Genomic DNA, 19,447 nt, shown 5'->3' with positions numbered 1-19,447 from the left:
ATCTTGCACAAGAGATGAAGAGAAAAGCATGCATGTCACATGGCATCTCTCCGTGCACTACGGCATGGGAAGCCTGTTTTTATTGCATGTTCTTCTCTAAGACTCAGACGATATATCTCAGTCTACTTTCTTCGCTTTTTTTTTTTTTTTGTTACCTACATTATGTTAATTAATTTATTTATTGTCACGCAACAAGCACCAGTGCGTAGTGTGTGAGAAGCACGTGGCAGTTCTGTTATGAATTGGTTTTGTGAACACGAGTTTGATACAGAGGCGTAATTGCGGAAGGCGGGGTTGGTGGTATTAGAGTTGCAATTGGAGCGAAGCAAAACAAACACTCCCAAGAAGTCCTAACCTAAGCTTCTTCACCTTTGAAATTCTAAGTTGAAACGCCATTTATGATTATTTCATTCTCAGCGGCAAGGATCATGTTTCCTGCGTGACTGCCACATCTCTTTCTTCTAATCCACCCTTCAATTACTTCGCTAATTTCTGCCTCCATTGTGTGTAGTTCACCTACTGAAGTAAGGGCTCATTTTGTTAAGACCGATGTAACAGTAAATAAGGTCTAAAAAAATTACTTTAAATGTGAGAGATGTACTTGAGGCCTTTTTGTCAAAATATGACATTTTTTTAATATATGAGACTTTTTTTGCTTTATATATTTTATAAAAAAATATATACTTACTGTTAATATAATTTATTGTTGCACCCCTTCAATTTTACATGTTCGTAGATGGAGAACCAATGTGTTGGAATTAGCATCTTCGTGCTTTCGCCCTCGAAGTTGTGGAACTTTGTATCCCTTGATCCTTTCAATTGGTTCTACTCTTCACAATGCCCTCGGTCGGACTTCACACGCTCAAGGGACTTAGAACCCGACCTTATGTGCTCACACTATCAATTAGACACCTTAACAGACACACTACCAAAACCTTGGCCCCCAACCAACCTTAACCACTTGGGAAACATGCCTAAGGATCTCGAAGCAACTGATAGATCAGATGTAATAAGATCCTTACGAGTATATCAGATCAGTCAATTAAAATGCACCTTATACAAACCCTAAAAATTGACCTAGATATGCACATTACACTTACACTTAAGTGCTCTTGAACTAGGTCCCCTCCCCTGAGACACAAGCTACAAGAATAATTACAACCAATAAATTTTTTAGTAGAACAAAACTCCGTCCTTTAAAATAATGTCTTATATCCAAACTTTGTAAATAGGAAAATGATGGTTAAAAAAGTTAATTCTACTAAAGATAATAGATAAGTTTTCTAACACAAATCAATCATTAACAAAACTTATAAATATTCTTTATCAATGACATAGTTTAAAAATTACATTTTATTATAGTTTTTGCTAAAGTGTAAAAATTACTCTTACTATGTCCTAAATGTTTATATTTTGTCTTGAAATCAAACATGATAAAAATATAGATATTTTTCTGCTTGGTAATAAGATGTTTTATTAGCAGTGATTGAGGAAGTGTTAACATGGTTTACTCATTTTCTCAAAACAGTTATTCCACACAGTTTTTACTGTTAAATTAATTGTAATGAAATGCAATCGAATACAACCAAATAATTTCACTTTCTTAATTTATTCCATTGTATTGGTTGTATTTGCTTGGTAATGACCTTTGCATTTCACCTTGTGGAGTCTTCCTTCGCAAGTAGAAGAGGCTAGGTACGTCAAAAGTGGAATATAAAAAATGTATAGTGCGAATGTTTTTTTAACCAGTTCGGTATTTCTCGTAGCAGTAGCCCAAAGACAATATAGGATCCAAATTAGATAATGAGAGACACACTTTGGGGCTCGAGCACGGATTTTGGTCCAAGAGTAGCGCTTTGTGTTATTCAACCCACTATGGATTGATTTGTTTAGGGCTAAAATTAAGTTTGAAATAATTATAAGAATTATTAATGTTTTATTTAAATTAATTAATATTTTATTTAATTAATATTGATAATTTTAGCTGTTAAATAATTTTTTATCAAACATTTTCATTTAATTTTTAACTTTTTTGCTAATTAAAAAGTTTGTTTGACATTATTAATGACATCCGATAAATAAGCTTATTTTAATAATTTACAATGTTGTTTGAAATGTTACTAACATTTTTTAAATGATCAGTTTTTATCTCTTTATTTTTATTCTTCATTTATATATAAAATATTTATTATTTTTTTTACAATTTTTTTACTTTAAAGTATAATTTTTTTATTCTTTTTGTTTCTCTTCTTCCTCTTTCTACCATAGAATTTTATTTTTGTTATTATTTTTAGATATTTTTTAAAATTAAAAATTTATTTTAACCACATGTTTACAATATTTATTTAATTATTATAGAATAAGAATATAGTAAAATATACAATATGAATACATACACACACATATATATATATATATAATTGAAACTAAAAATATAATTAAAACAATTAATCTATAAATAACAAAAAAAATAAAAGAGTTTGAAATTAATTAAAATTTGAAATTACAGATACCCCAAATATATTTTTATCAATAAAATAAAAACATTAAAGTATCATATAAGCATGCTTGTTTATGTTATTTTACTTTTATTAATTACTTTAGCATATATTTTTATCTAACACTTATAATTCCATAAATTATCTTAATAAATTTAATCTTTTAACAACTAAGCTAACTAACTTTTCTTTTATTTTTACCAAACATAACCTAAGAAAAAAAAACTATATTGACAAGCATAGCTTAAGACAAAAATAATAACTATACCAAACTGAAACATCAGTTTTGATGGATCGAACATCAATACTAATAATATTTATAAGTAAGTTGTTTTCTTTCATTAAATTTTATTAAACATTGAGATGAACTGGCTAGACCTCAAGTCTCAAAGGATTAAATAAAGGCAACACTTTGCCTTCAGATATCGCGCGCGTAACTTGGATTTGTCATCCTGGGTAGCTTCTGACTCCATTAAGGCATTTACTAATGAAGAGGATTAAGGAGGGTTAGTGTGGATAAAACCACAACCCAAGTTGTCTTGGTTAGTAGTATTTAATTTCGACGACCTAAATAACACACTATGTAAGCTGGCTTTGTAGTCTCAATCTCTTTTACCCAAAATAGCAACACAACAAATTAAGCTTTATTATTATATAAGCTTGATGATCGATACAACAGTCAACAGCTGATAAAGAGAAAGCATAATAGCACTGCAACGATTCAACATGCATTGAAAAGACACAAGTTTATTTTCCACCGACGCTGGTAGTCTTCGAACACATTGACATTTTGTTGCACGTAACATACCATGACGAGATTGCAAAGCAAGGCCATATATATAATAACTTGCATGGGTTGGAAGGGTATCACACTCTAATTAAGGGCACTTGCGTCTGCCACCGTGGGTGGTGAGACTGGCATAACAGGGACACACTTCTTGGTTACCGGAAGTTCCCGGTGGCACGCAGTTGCAGCGTCTGCAGCAAGTTCCACATGCTCTGTGACACATGCGTTGACGAGATGCTAAACGGCACCTCGCAGCACATGCAGCATTACAATCTGAAATCAATTCATCATTCAAGTTAGTAATTAGTTCAAAATCTAATTCAATTAAATCAAATCAATATATTGATTTTTTGGTGTGCGTAAACTGTTTGATAAAATTATAAACTAACATGATGATTACATTTTGCTTGCCACAATTATCTTTTCTTATCATTTAACATCAATTCTGTTCTAAAATTTGGTGATATATTAATTGGTTTAGACGACGTGAACAGAGCTAAAGAGAGTTGTCCCAAAAAAATCAGGGGAGCATATGCCTTTCCTTAATTTAGTAAGTATATGCTCAAAATCAAGTAATTCGTTGTCATTACCCACTGTTTTTTTTTAAAAAAAATTGTTCTTAAATTAATAAAATATCGCGCGTACAGATGCTGATGGAATACCTATATGCTGAACAAGAGAACCCTGAGTCTGTGCGTGTGCCTGCGGTTTCTCAAAAGCATGTATAAATTAGTTATTAGTTAAATATTAAAACAGTAATTTAATTATAAGGTGACAAGGATTATTTAAACTATACAGAATTAAAGAATCACTAATATATATAAAAATGAAGAAGCAGCATCTTTAATTAAATTACCGATTGGTCATCAGCATCCACGAGATGGAAGAGGACAAAGGATACCAGAAGGGATGCAACTAGAAGCTTTGAGATAGCCATAGCAAAGAGAGATTGGAAGAGGTATTGTGCTTGAAAATGAAAAGTGCATGGAATGTTAAACTAGGAGCCTTTATTTATAGTCAAAAGATAATACTACAAACAATCAGTGAGCGTTAGCTTGCTTAAACTCTTCACTCTTCAGTATGCGTGTATAAGGATTGTTAATTAAAAATAAAAACAAATAATGAAAAAGTTCATGGAATGTGAAACTAGGAGTATTTATTTATAGTTAGAAGAGAATACTACAAACAATGGGTACTAGCTTGCTTAAACACTTCAATATGCGTGTATAAAGATTGTTAAATAAAAATTATAACAGAAAACAAAATTATAAATAATTTTCACTGCTCTACTCTATTTATTTTTTAAATTTTCGATTAAAAGCATATGGCAAAATTAATTGATTTAAATATAATAGCATTTTAGTTAAAATTAAAAAATAATCCATGTGTATAAAGCACGGATAAGAAAATATATAATAAAAATGGGAGCGGGATACTCTTGTTCTGATACGACACGGAATAGACCTGAAATTGAAAGTTTTTATTGTATACTCCTCCATTAGTGACTGATGTGTAGACATTTGGTAGTGAAAAGAGCTGTTGGAATTGGAACCATCGAGTGTACGCAATATAACAGGCGACACAAAGTGCTTTTGCAGCGTGATGAACTAACTATTCAGATGGCTCAGCCCTTTCATTGAGCCATAAATACGCTTCTCTTAATTTTGTCTTCTGCCAAATACATTGTCTAAGCCATATGTTATAATAGTGGTTAATATATGAGTCAATAAGAGAGACCCTTAAAATTTTCAACACTATTAACATGATAATCTTTTTGAAGTATAAAACATCACTCAGATTTATTTGCAACAAATCTATAAAGCAAAACAGGTTAAGAATAGTAGAATAATAGATTGAAGTTACAATTAACTAGGCCTTTTGACTGCAATCGAAGCGGAAGAGCATGCTATGCAATTTTAAGGACTCGACGTACGAGGCTACGTATTTTTCTTGGCCATATCATAGGTGCTAAATGCAGCGCTACCTAACTATGCGTATGAGACCACAAAAGTAGGATCATTTTATTGGGACTAATTAAATTGCATTATTGGGGAAGGGGGAATAGTGGACGGAAAACTACAGGTGCTGGATTATTATTATTGTTATTATAACAGCCAAGAATTTGTGAAGTGGCTCGCCGCCAACTAAGGCTTTGGGAGACGGTGATGTATGAATTTTGATATCAAGTAAATAACATTGTGAAATTGGAAGAGAAACTAGCAAATAAAGTAAGCTAAAATATAGGAAAAGAGATGCAGAAGGCAATCCTGACAGCTGTGTGCTTTGGCACCATAGCTGTTACACGGTAATATGAGATTATATCTTTTTTTTTTGTCTATTCTGTTTAGTCCCATATGGACAAAATAAACCAAGCTGGACATAAGGATCAGACTTCAGAGATCAAAATTAAAGAAAATATTGAAAGAATAAACGATTAAAAGGATACAAAAATAACTTGCGATTTCAGAAAAAAATTATTAGTTGCAAGGGGTAGATTGGACTTCTAAACTATGATTAAGAAGGTATTATGTCTTTCATTCTTTGGTTTGTTAAAAGGAATTGGCTGTTTACTCTTCACAAAACTATTTTTTTTAACAAGGGTTCCCTCTACCCTTCATGTTCAAATGAGGTTGAGTCAAATGCTCATTTGTTCTTTTCTTATAGAAAATTTCTTCAAGTTTGGGCTCACATCCGTGATTTGGCTCCTTTTCGCAGGTCTTTTACTTCTTTGCAACACATTACTGACTCTTTAATTAAGGGTAGATCTACATCAAGTGTTCAAGGAAAAAAATTTCGTTGTGTGACTATAACAATTATAGTCTACTGCATCTGACTGTCTATGAACAAACTGATTTTTGAAGATTATCAATTTTCTGTAATAGAGGTTATTAGCAAGATTAAATTTCTTATGTATAGACAAGCGCACCTGTTACATTTGTTTTAACATCTTGATATAGACCTTCTAGGGAAACTACTAATTTTTTCTAATTACAGGATATACCCCATTTATTATTGTATGATTTTAGGTTTAATATATGCTAATCATTCATAACAATAAATAGTATAAATTGCCATAACTAATTTAAATTTGACTCGCTAGAATTATCTTTTTAAAAACATATATTACTTATCATTATGATTATGGTCACATTCACTGTTTTATTTATCCTATCATGACCTTTATTATTGTTATTATAATCACTACCATCATCACAATAAATGCAACAACAATGATAATAATAGATGATATATTTTTTGGATAAGCAAATACTACCACCTTTGATCTTTTTATCTTTTATAAGAAATATAAGAGAAATTATCAACACCAAAGAAAGTAATTAAATTAATTATTTTTGAATAATAGTATCATAAGTTTAATTTTTATTTCAAAAAATCTCCAAGTTTAAAGTGGTAAATAATGATCACATTTAATATGAATACTCGTAATCCATTGAATACTTAGATAAACTAAAGATATAAAAGAAATTTAACCAAGTTTAAAATATAGTAATTATTTCTTATAATTAGTTTCTCCAAAAAAAAATTCAACTTATGCATAGAATAATTTTAACTTCTAAATAAGTTTATTTTTCTTCTTATTTTCTTCTCCTGTAAACGTTTAGGGATCAATTTATCAAATTATTGCTTTTCCTGGACTGTGAAAGGATAAATTGGAAAGCAGAGAAACCGCTCCAATTCCAAAGCGCACAAGGCCTTAAAACACCTTGTGATTTCTTGGGCAAGATAGATACGTAAGACAAGGTGTGATCAAGTAGAGTTCTGGCTCGAGACTGGTGTATGCAAGTACGGTGCCCCCATCAAATCCATCACCACAAGGCTCCAATTGTTATAATTGATTTCTTTTAACATCAATTGTCAACTGGCATTTGCTCGTATCCAAAGGATCATTTGATATTTTGATATCTGCTAACTACCAATACTAACCCGAACTGATCAAAAGATAAATTAAAATTTTAGGAAGTTAGACCGCAGTTGAGAACTGTTCACTCAATGACCGCAGATAGATACATAACATATCAAAAGATTAACTAGCTACTCTGACTTCCTTGAGTGCTGCATGTTAAAGGAACGTCCTACTTGAATGTTAAGTTACACCACTCCTGAAGGAAGTCGAAGAACAAGTTGTCCCCCAACAAGACTGTAGCCAAGGAAGTAAAAAAAATAGGTCAGAAAGTTGACGAGAGCATATTAAGATATGATATATTGCATATTCTGATAATTTTACTATCCACCTCTTGACGTAGTAGTAGCAAAAATCTGCCAGAATGAAAGTTTGCACAATTTCTGATAGAAGAACCATAAAAGGCCACAATCCATAACCCAATGCAGTCAGTAGATGTCCACGAGTATCTAATACCTGAGGAAGACAACACAGCCATGCTCTTACTCACAGAATCAGTTTAAATAAACTTCTTAACAAATGCATAGAAAACGAAAATAAAATTAATCAAGGGGGTAAATGAATCAAATTTCTTGCATAAGTTAAAATTAATTGATGCAATTCAGTTTTTTTAAGAGCTTTTTCATCTTTATAGTTACCTACCAACAAAATAGAGCTTGACAATCTTGGCCTATAAAGTTATTCTACTGGAAAACTCACATAAGGTAAAAAGGTAATCAAAACTAGGCCAAAGTATATGGTCGGCCTATCTATCATCTATCATTGGATATTAAATTAAAGGCTGACAAGGTCAAAAGACATAACTAGCAAGCCAAAAATCTTGATGCCAAAATTCTTATGCAACGACTCTCCTTAGGAACCATCAGAACCCTATCGTCATTTGGTAAATTAGTTTAAAGTAGAAGTATCATACAGAAACATTCAAGCAAAGACTTCTAATGATCGAAGGTTTTAAATATCAAAATTCTACATACCACACATCTCTGGAACATTACAATAAATTTGAATGCGTATTTGCAGAATTAGGTGATAAAAACTTAAGAGGAGTTGAAAAACCTGGAGGACCCAATGTGCACAACTCAAGAACCTTGCAACTCCAAGGGCAAAAACATAGTGTGCTGTGAATGGTTCAACAATCTGAAAGTTGAATTTAAAAATTAAATCCAACTTTATTTAGAAAGACTGATAGGCAAAGTTGAATGATAACTGTATTTATGAAGAGTGAAGACTAACTAGCAAAGGAAGATGTAATAACTACATCATCATCGTCACCATTTAAGAGATTCAAAAGATAATAAAGAAAGGGTTTTGCTAACCAGTGCCCTTAGTTTATTTGTTAAGAAATTAAAAGGAAAAAGTATTTAATGTTAAAATTATGAGAACTAAAAAATGTCATGGACAGTGCAATTTTAGTTCCTTAACCAATGCCCTAAGGGCACTCACTGGTTAGCATTTGCCATAAAGAAAAGGTAAAAGGCAGAAACGTATATCTTTGAGACCTTCGCGTTCTGCATGACTCGCAGCTGAGGGAGAACAGAAACAGCTTCAAGATAAACACAAAATGCCCAGAGAATCCTATTAAGTGGATGATGCCGGGTTGTTGGATGAATAAGCAAGGACAGCACGGCACAAGGTATAACCTGCATTTTCGTAAAAGAAAATTAGAACACTCCATACTCAGAGGCATAGCAATTGAATCATCATTCAATCAGTCACATGGAAAATAAAATATCCTAGTTCTTATGACAGAAAATACTTTCATTTTGGTTAAAAAAAAAACCTTTCATTTCATAAATTCACAGGTAAAGGGAAAACTATAGAAATAGTAACAAATGGTAAGGTGAAATTTCTGCTGCCTTGATCCCATTTTGAGATTTCAAAAACAAAAATTAGAATTAAGCACTACTCCAAAATCACTTTCCGCGTAGTCAGACATTAAAATGTATGTTTTTGAACAGGAAATCAAGCCAAACAAGCGTGCAGGAATGACAGAACACACAATCAAACAATGCCCTTCCCTTCCCATTTCTATGAAAACCGTATCCATTTTAAGGGAGAGGGAATACACGAGGAATCAACAATACAGAGAAGAAAAATACAACTAATAATAACCATACAGATAATAGAATTTTATAAAGGTTTAATTACCCACTTATTCCCTATAATTTTCAAACTTATCACTTTTACTCCATATAATTAATATGTGAATTTTTTAGTCCCTGATATTTTAATTCTCAAAAGTCTCTGCCGTTAAAATTCTTTAACTCTTTTAAGGACTCCTCTTACGTGTCATTGATCGTATTTTTTATCCTCTTGTCGTCGATTGTATTTTATAATGGAGTTAAAAGAATTTAAATAGTAGAACAAGAATTAAAATGTAAACTTCTGGGATTGAAAAATTCACTTATTAACTATAGGTAAAAAATTCACTTATTAACTATAGGGACTAAAGAAGATAAGTTTGGAAGCTATTAATTAAACCTTTTATAAATTTCAGAAGTTCCTAAACTGTTTTAACACAATCCTACCCCAAAAGTTTGCAGAAAAACCACATTTTTCACCAACTGCAGTTTCTTATATAAGAGGTTATTAGGCATTAGATAACTGACCACATAGTACATTGCAAGGTTGTCCTTATCATCCATATAACTGGATTTCAATTTGAAGCGTATCATATAAATAACCCAAAGGGTTGTGACCAAGGTTGCCATATCGAGTAGGGTGTGTATATCATACTCCATCACAAAACTGCAATAAAGTCTAACACCTAGAAACATAGCCGTCAGCTCCTGCGACTTAAGCGAAAGCCCTGAAAAGATTTAAAATCAACCGTTACATCTTGCATGCACACACATCACAAAAGATATAAGATTAATTTCTGTTAAAATCATAACAAGATCGTACATTAACACCACAAGAATCACACCAATCCAATTAATCAAAGGCCCAATTTAATACAACCCTAACATGAAATGTCGAGGGTAATTTTTTAATTTTTATTTATTTTTTATATTTTGAGAAAAAGAAAGGAATTGGAAGGTACCGGCACAGGTTTTTTCCCTGGTGAGTTTGTAAATGAGGACGGAGATTCCTAACGCATGGACAAGCTCGGCGGCGACGAAGAGGCTGTCGTGGTCGTGAACGAAGATTCTGAGGAAGAGCAGGGCTGCCAGGCCGGACAGCACCGCGAGAAAGGCCTTCATCTTGGGCGGTTGGCGCCGAACCCATGTGGTGACGGCGTGGATGGGCCTCTTGCTTCCCTTCATTTTTTTGTTTTCCAGCAGATTAATTGATTGACTTTCCCAAGAAAGGAAGGAGATAATGTGTGTAGTTTGGGGGACACGTGTGAATACTTGCTCAACGACTTTCTTCCCACGTCATCTCCTCCGTGCATCTTTCATTTGGTAATGGCCCTGGCCCATTCATGCAATTCAAATATATCAAAACTAATTACTACAATTAAGGATAAAGAAGGGATTTTCACATAATAAAATTAAAACTAAAATCAATTCATTTGAGAGTATAAACTATTTATATTTGGAGAGAAAGGAATGAAAATTCCAATTTATTAGGTCGGGAATAAATGTAGATAAAAAAAAAACTTAATTATCATATTATATTTTGGATTAGGCTTGGGTTTTAGTCTGTATAATGGGCCACCTCAACTCAAAGTATTACATCAATCCAAGTTTTGATTGAAACCAATAATGGCCGATGCATGGTCCAATAATGAAAGTGCAGGAAAAAACAAATATTCATTCCTCAACATTGAAATTATTGATTATATGATAAATAATCACTTTTATTTTGTCTGTAAGTGTGTAATTCGTAAATAAATATATTCCTGAAAAATAAAAATATAAAATTTAGTTTTCGAATGTGTAAAAAGTACGATAAATATATCTGACTATTAACTTTTATTTGTCTGTTGATAAAATAATTTACGCGATATAGAAAGACGAATTTGTCCCCAAATGATTGTCAATGAATTACACATTCATACACAAAAATAATTATTTACCCTTGATTATATTGAGTTAGTATGAATTGACCTGTTTTTTGTTAATTTATAATTTTTTTAAAAAATAATAAAAAATCAAAATAATATCATGTCAAAATAGACTCATTAAATTTAGATTCATAATCTTTTAGTTCAAGCTGGTCTATTTTTATTTAGGTCACATTTTTTTTCCAACCTAACTTTATTTAATAACCTAATAGAGTGTTTGACAACTCTATCTGTTTCATTATAATATGTATGCATATATGATCATATATTGTTACTTTGATAAAAATATTCACTTCACTTCAACATTATCTTTTACAAGTACTTAACGTTTTATATATATATATATATATATATATATATATATTATCACTCATAGTTTATTGTGTCTGATCCATGTTGAAAAGTTGAGAAATCACTAGAGTTGATCTAGTGATCAAGATTTGGAACAATATACATGAAGACATAAGTTCAAATATTAGTGTGATGGTTCATGAGGGGTTCATTTAGATTTAGTTATGGTTCACAGGATCGTCCATTCCATGAATCTATGATTTCTATCAAACTCAAAGCGATGCTTGTAGGTATCCAGCATGGTGGTAATGATAACTGAAATTAAAATTGACCTCGGAAGTCCCGATTAAGAAGAGTTAAAAAAAAAAAAAAAAAAAACTTAAGGGGAGTATAATCAATTAGACTGAGACCAACTAGAAGTAGTGTATATATTAGTAATAATAAAGTGTGATTATGATGGAATGGGATACACAAAAATTGGCCGAATCCTAAGAAACTAGTAATTTGGATTAATCTCACAGATGGTATCATATGAATATGATGACTTACATATATGATAGTAGTAGCAACTAGTAGGGTCTCCAAATGAGTGGTGACCACATGGACCTGAAATCGGAGAGGTAAGAGGCCAAAACCAAGAGCAAGGCCACCAACTGCGCTACTCCCAGCTTCTGTTGGTACTCTTGTGCCTCCAAAAAATGGAACCACGAGGGGCAAGACCAAGAGGAAGACGTGGAACAAATAACAAAAACATGACGACGCACGCCAACTATGGCCAGGAGTTGCAGATAGGGACTACAAAGTGCTTCTTGTCCACCCTAGCTTGCTTCCTCTCTCCTTCAAAGGCCACACCATTCTTATTAATTTCTCTCACTTTCTAGTAACTTACGATGTTAGAGAAATTTATAGTACCATTCGGCAAATTAATTGAGACCAAATTTGTGATTTCTGTATAGTTTGCTTTAGCATAAATTCTAAGGTAGATACCAAAATGATACCACCTTTTCTTTGAGCTTTTTGTTTTTGGTCCATCGATCGAGTTTCCATTTGGGAATTGGGATTGATACCAAAATGAGAGGCACGCGCGGCGTTTGTTCTATCAAGAATTAGAAGAATATATTCTAAATTGCTTTCATATGGAAGGAGAAATTCTCACGTCCAGATGCAACAGATAACGATTAATTTTCAAGTCTGATGTTTTTTTTACATTCAAGTCAGATAATAAAAGTTTTTTATCATGTATTTTTAAATAATTAAACAGTTTAAATTTAATTCATGATTGATCCTTCTGCCAATTTAGAATTAACGTCATTAACAATTAATAATTCTAACAAAATGACCGATAAAAACTATCACAGAACACATTTGGGGTATGGACGCATTTTTGCATGTGTAATTAACAAAGTCACGATTATATTTAAAAATTGTAAATTTAAAAACTCATTTGTGTGAAGAATATATGTTCAAATTTTCATACTCGATTTCTCTCATGATTTCATAATTTTAAAATTGATTGCCAAATTTTAATTTGATTTAACATCTTATTAAAAAAAATCTTTATCAGTCATTTCAAACTATTTTTTATTTGTAAATTTAATTTGTTTTAATAACTTAATTTTTTCAAACTATCATTTTCATTTTTATATTTAAATATTGTATCACACTATAAATTGTTCATATATTGGTAAGATAATTGAATATTTTTTGGCACCATATGTTGCAACTATCGAAATATGATAGAATAGAATATGATATAAGAGTAAAAAGTAAAAAACCATAAATCAAAAAGAAAATTGAATCTTTTTTAGCACCACATGCTACAACTATCAATAATATATGATAAAAATAGGATGAGATATAAGAGTAATACAAGATAAGAACGTGATAAGCTGATTATAACCCTTATTGAAACCCATGTCTTATCCTAATCATATACATTGAGCATTTAATTTATTTTTAAATTTTTTTCCTTTTGAATACTTTTAATTTTAATTCCAAATTTAATCTGGTTTACCAACTAATTAAAAAATTATCAATCATCTCAAACTACTCTCAGTTTATCTTCATTTTTATGTTTGATTTTTTAAAAACTTATCTCTTCCAAACTATCATTTTAAACTTTCTATTTGAATTGCATTATAATACAATTTAGAAAATTATTAATAGTTAAAAGATAACATTGTATCACATTATAAAATGTTCATATTTTGGTAGAAAGAACTTCCATCCCTCATTCCCCATTAATTGTTATAATTTTTTTGACGAAAGCCCTCGATGGGTAAAGATAAAATGGAGATAGTTCAACTAAAAGGCTCACGTTTTGGCAAAATAATTTAAAAGAAATTTACAGCTGTCAAAATATTGTTACCCTCAAGGTAATAGATTTCTAGTTACATTTTAGAATTTTAATGATTTTAATTTTTTTTTCTAAATTGAGACTAATAGAGACTTTACATACTTTACCTTTGATATGATAACATTTATCATTGACATATTGTTCTTACTAAAATCCGGAACCGAGACACATCAGGGTTGATGAGGCAGATGTAGGGTTCCAGACTTTATACGTCGACTCAGAGAGATGCCTTTGGTAGGAGGAGAAATCTGCAAAACAAAGGATTTAACACAATAATATAAGTGAGGAGAAGTAAGCAAGTATATGCATATAAATGCAAATATGCTTAAGCTTGAAAGGTGAGCGGTTGAGATAATGGGGATGTGCAAAGGGTTTGATGGAACTTTTATTTATAATAGGGAAGCGTGACTATTAGTCCTTATTTGTATGGATTGTTATAGTCTTTACAAATAATTTTCGGTTTATAAATCATAGTCAGAGCTTATAGATAATATTAGAGATAAATATTAATTTATAGATAAAAGGTAAAAAATAATTGTATCTTGTAAATAATGTATGAGCTTATAAATAATTAATTATCTGTGAATAGACAAGATATTCAAATATTAATATGTTACATATAACTTGTTAGTCAGGGAGTCCAGTTGCTAAAGGTCAGACGTCCTCGCTTTTGTAGTAAGGGTGAACATGTGTCTCTTGGTGCTATGTAGAATATCATATGTATCTTGTGAGTTCGGAACCGTACACATATTAGCATGTTTTGTGTTTTGATTTTGTTAATTTTTGTAGGATATTATTTGTAGAAAGATTCATCAAGGTAATCTATTTATTAGTGTCGTTCAAGATAAAACAAAAATTAAAAATCATTAAATATTATAACTAAAAATATATTACCACGAGGGTGACAATATTTTGATCATTGGAATTTTCCTTTTTTTTTTTTTTTTTTACAAATCGTGAGCCTTTTGCCTGAACCATCTTCATTTTATCACTATCCTTCAAAAGCCTTCGACAAGAAATTTATATAAAAAAAAATGGCGAATGAAGGATGAAAGTTCTTTCTATCCAATTTATGGATAATTTATAATTTCATTAGTGTAACACATTGATTCACACTACAAAACAAAAATACGTTTCCTTTTATATTGCTTTGACAAACCCTTGCAATAAAATGGCACGTTAAATACCCGACTCGTAACGATTTTATATGACTTGAACTATGTGGTATAAACAGAAAAATGTCTATGATAAAAAAAGGCACATTTATGTTATGTATTGTGAATAATGGAAATGTGTTTTAAGAATTTTTTTTTATTCATAAGAATAAAAACAATGTCAGAATTTATAACAACTCACACGAGTTAGGCCTCAACGTGTTTTCGAGAGAATAAAAACACAGAAGTATGATTGCTGAGGTGAATTTAGAGAAAAAAGCAATGGAATGGGAATAGTAACAGTGGCCTCAAATAACGAGGCCTTATTTGGATCCAGGCCCAAATTTTGTATTTTATTGTATCTGAAGTGAAGATATACAAAACGCATAGTTTTGGATTCAAAACCTCAAAGTACACTTTTGGTGAAACGAAGGGGAAAAGGGCAGCACTGCAATTCTGGTATTGTACACTTCCCTTCCGACTCGCATTGCAGATTGAAATTGATTTTCTTTCATGAGAAAAATGGCTTCGGAAGATTCGAAGCCGGTGGTGAAGAAAGAGGTGGATTCCAACAACAAGAGTTCCGTTTCCAAAAAGGTCACAAAATTCAAGAAAGAAGAGCCCGAAGCCGTTAAGAAGGGTCCTAAAGTCAAGAAGGAAGAAAATGACGACGACATTCCCATCTGGAGAAGCACCTCCAACTCCAAGGAAGTGAAGAAAAAGAGGATAACAATAAAGAAAGAGGAAGAGAATAAGAATAATAAGAAGAAGAAAGAAAAAAAGGTTTATGATTTACCTGGCCAGAAACGAGATCCACCCGAGGAGGTATGCTTATGTTTCTCTTCTCTTCTCTTCGCTCTTGTTCCTTTTCTGTCATTTTAAGTTTACTTTTCCTATTTTTTCAGAAAGACCCTCTTAGGATTTTCTACGAGACTTTGTTCAAGCAAGTCCCCAGCAGCGAAATGTCACAAATCTGGTTTGTTTTGTTACTGTTTTGTGTCTTCTTTGTGGAATATAATTTAGCTGAAATGCTCATTATGGCTCCCCAGCATGAACACTATTAGTAGTACCTTTTAGAAGAGTTAGCATTGCTTTTAATTTCAAAGCTCTGGGCTCAACATGTATTTAGATTTTGGAATATAAAACGATTTTGCAGCCTCCTAAAATATTGAATTTGTTTTGGGTCTCAGTAGGCTAAATGCCCTATGAATTGTAGAATTGGTGTTAGGGATATAATATCAGGTGTTAAATATATTTGCCAATGATTGAAACAAATTAGGATCAATAGTAATTTTCCTGCTTTTATAACATCTCAATTTGTCTGTGCTAAAGTGAGGGTTATGCACTTAAGCTTGCTATTATTGTCCTGACAAGGATTCTGTTTTTACTTTAGGTTCTGTTTAGGCAAACTAGAAACCATTTTAAAGGCAGGTCTAGGGGTCTCCCCTCTCCCCCTTTCTTTTCCCCCTTGTGATTGATCAGTCTTTCATCTCTTTCAAAGGGTGAGTGAGATGGACAAACTTTGATTCTAGACTTGTAAACAAAATAAGTATGGCAGGAAAAGGGAGCATTTATTGAGTCCCCTCCTTTCCCCAGGGTATGTATTCCCTGTCATAACAATTTATAAACATATACTGTCCCTCTAAATCCTAACCCCGAAACCAGGTTAGCAGTTGTAAATAGGCACCAGTATATCTGCCCTTATGCATTTGTGGGGTGAGCTGAATGGAAATGGTGTATAGTTGATTGAAACTTAATGCTAGACTAGCTTCTTTCTCAAAACTTTTTCAAAAGACACTATCTACCCTTGCTGTCCATATTGTATTTGCAATGTACTCATTTTGCTATCATTTTTGTGATTAAAATGCTAGATCTGTCATCAGTTTTTGTATCAAACCTTCTATCACTGTCATGAGCATCAGAACAAGGATACTTTTGTTGCTTTAATGTCTTATTCTAAAATCATTTCAGGCTTAGTTATCTCTCTCGATTCTCTTTGATTTAATAATTCGATAGATTTATAATCTGTTCCTTGAAGCTGCAATATCTAGAGTTTTCATCCAGGTAAACTGTTCAGTATCTCACACCTCCAAATTGACCTAGCTTGGCACTTTTGGCAATAAATGTTTAGTTCCCCTGTTACTTTTATTCATTTAAAAGTATTTTAATTGTTTAGGATGCCAATTTTTTTTTTTTGAAGTTTTGTCATCAAATTATTTAAAGGATTTAATTTTGATTCAGCAATGATGTTAAATAGCTTAACAGTATCAGTGAACCCTGTGGTGCCGCTTGTTTAATAAACTCCTGAGAAATGTTGTAACAATCCTTAGTTACTGCAACGAGTGACACTTGAGTTTTACATTAACTATGGACCCCTTGTCTAAACAAGACAATCTATCTGCTCTGCAAATATCTTCCAAGCAACAAAACATACCTGCCATAGTTAATAAAGAATAGAAAATTGTTTATTTTTGATGACTGAATGCAATTGCAGGTTGATGGAATCGGGGTTGCTTCCCAAAGATTTGGCAAAGAAAGTATTTGAGAAGAAGAAGAAAGTTCCGCAGAAGCTCACTTCTCCAGTTAAGTCTGTAGCTGCTGTGAAGAGCAACACTAAGTCTGTCACAGTTAAGAAAAAAAGCCCAACCTCCCCTGTCTCTTCTGTTAAAAAGAAGACAACGACAACAACAACAACAACATCAAAGCAGTCCAAGAAGAGGAAGGCTAAGGATCTAAGCTCTGAGGATGATGATGATGATGACACAGACTCTGATGGTGAATTTGTATTATCATCAGTAGCAAAGAGGAGAAAAATGGCTTAACTATGCCCTTCTGTGACACTCGTATTTATTTTTCGCATTTTTTCTTTACCATTTATTGCTGGTGACACAACTTGTATGGCATGATGTTATATAACTTTTAAGATGTTGCCCGTGGTTTACAGAGCAGCTAGTTTTAATCTTGGCCCAACTCTCACAACTCAAATTTTTCTCTAAGAATTTGGGTTCAGACTTAATCTCAATAGTTAGTTTAAAAGGTGAGAGTTGTCTTTAGTTCACATACTCTGTTTTAGTCATATTGTGAAATGTCCAACACGTATTCAACATCTGAAATATGAAGTTTACAATAATGAACATGCAGGTGGTTTGATAATAATAACCCATCGACGAGTGATCTATAAGCCCAACAATGATTTGGATGGACTTTAATATCATCGGATCCAATTCATTATACACAAATATGTTTTTATATATAAATGTATGATACTTTTTTTCCACAGAATATAATTGTCTAATACTGGTAGAATTGTATACATAGATATTTTTAATTAAAGATAATAATATTGTAACTATTTATATGAGGGTATATAAATGTAATTTTCACTATATTACCTTTTTTGGCTGAAGGCTATATTACCTATTAATTGCATTTATAAATTTATTTTTAATAGTCTATATTTAAAGAATTATTCTACTATTAACTGTTTTTCATAGATTTAATTATTCTTGTTATATTTATTATATTTTCTTTAAAAAAAATAAGACTAAAACTAAAAATTGTTACAGTTCAAAATGTTTTAGATAGGATCAAATTTAAATTTTAGACCAAAATTGTTGAAAGAAGAATTAAGAAGATTGAAGTAATTGAATCAGATGCAAATTTTTTCTTTAAAATTGATCAAATCTAATTCACAAACATTCCTATTTATAGTTACATGTTTTTTCTCTCTCATATATTACTTTTTCTTTTCAAGCAGTGTGAGAAAAAAAAGACTTTTTCTTTATGTTTAAAAGTTCTCAAGGAGTGTGAAAAAAAATATCATAATAAATAATTGAAAAGACTTCTTTTTTTTCCTTTACATATTAGACAATAGATTAATCAGACGTTAAATTATTTCTTGGGCCCCTTTACTATTTGACAATTTTTAATTAAGTTCCTAAAACATTTTTTGTTCAATTGGATTCTTGAACTTTCTTTTTTTGTCTTTTAATTAAGTCTGTAATTGTCATTATAGAAAACTAATTGTCTGATAACCTTGTTGAGAACATTGGATTCAAAACTTGAAGAGGTGATCATACGGATGGCCTTGATTTTTCAGACTAGCAGTTAAACGGATGAATCCAGTTAAAAAAACCAATACAAAATTCACTTATTTTATAATGAGTAAAATCACCCTTAAATATTTTTTTTTTCTATTTTTGCTAAATTATTAGTTTTCTTTTTAGCATATAGCTTAAAGTAAGTTTAAATATCTATAAATTTAATTTTGTCTTGTTTAGTTGGCGTTATCTTTATTTTATTATTATTACGAAAGGAAGACGTGCCTCTCTAAAAATTTTAAATGATAAAAAAATTAAAGTTAAATACAGTTAATAAAAAATGATAGAATAAAAAAAAACTAATAATATAAAAGTAGTGAGAAATTAAAG

General features: G+C 31.4%; 3 protein-coding genes across 3 annotated transcripts; 1 reads left to right on the top strand and 2 right to left on the bottom strand.

Annotated features, from left to right (window-relative positions):
* Positions 1-3,120: 3,120 nt before the first annotated feature.
* On the bottom strand, positions 3,121-4,301 carry GASA8 (gibberellin-regulated protein 8). Its single transcript, XM_003527602.4, has 3 exons — positions 4,142-4,301; positions 3,948-3,987; positions 3,121-3,558 (listed from the first exon to the last, which is right to left on the bottom strand). Exons 1-3 carry the CDS (start codon positions 4,220-4,222, stop codon positions 3,377-3,379), a joined length of 303 nt encoding a protein of 100 aa, XP_003527650.1. The 5' UTR covers positions 4,223-4,301; the 3' UTR covers positions 3,121-3,376.
* A 2,828-nt stretch (positions 4,302-7,129) lies between these two features.
* On the bottom strand, positions 7,130-12,374 carry LOC100781933 (ER lumen protein-retaining receptor erd-2.2). Its single transcript, XM_006581101.4, has 7 exons — positions 12,057-12,374; positions 10,251-10,620; positions 9,817-10,016; positions 8,707-8,847; positions 8,264-8,344; positions 7,539-7,663; positions 7,130-7,444 (listed from the first exon to the last, which is right to left on the bottom strand). The coding sequence occupies exons 2-7, from the start codon at positions 10,471-10,473 to the stop codon at positions 7,396-7,398; spliced, it is 819 nt and encodes a 272-aa protein (XP_006581164.1). The 5' UTR covers positions 10,474-10,620; positions 12,057-12,374; the 3' UTR covers positions 7,130-7,395.
* Positions 12,375-15,403: 3,029 nt separating this feature from the next.
* Positions 15,404-17,969, top strand: LOC100785675 (transcription initiation factor TFIID subunit 11). Its single transcript, XM_003527594.3, has 3 exons — positions 15,404-15,842; positions 15,923-15,993; positions 17,512-17,969. The coding sequence occupies exons 1-3, from the start codon at positions 15,531-15,533 to the stop codon at positions 17,837-17,839; spliced, it is 711 nt and encodes a 236-aa protein (XP_003527642.1). The 5' UTR covers positions 15,404-15,530; the 3' UTR covers positions 17,840-17,969.
* The last annotated feature ends 1,478 nt before the right edge of the window (positions 17,970-19,447 follow it).

The sequence above is a fragment of the Glycine max genome, chromosome 6 (genome assembly GCF_000004515.6).
Source record: "Glycine max cultivar Williams 82 chromosome 6, Glycine_max_v4.0, whole genome shotgun sequence".
In the NCBI taxonomy this organism is placed as follows: Eukaryota; Viridiplantae; Streptophyta; class Magnoliopsida; order Fabales; family Fabaceae; genus Glycine; species Glycine max.
Note: the sequence above shows the minus strand (reverse complement) of the source record. Positions and strands in the feature narration are given on the sequence as shown.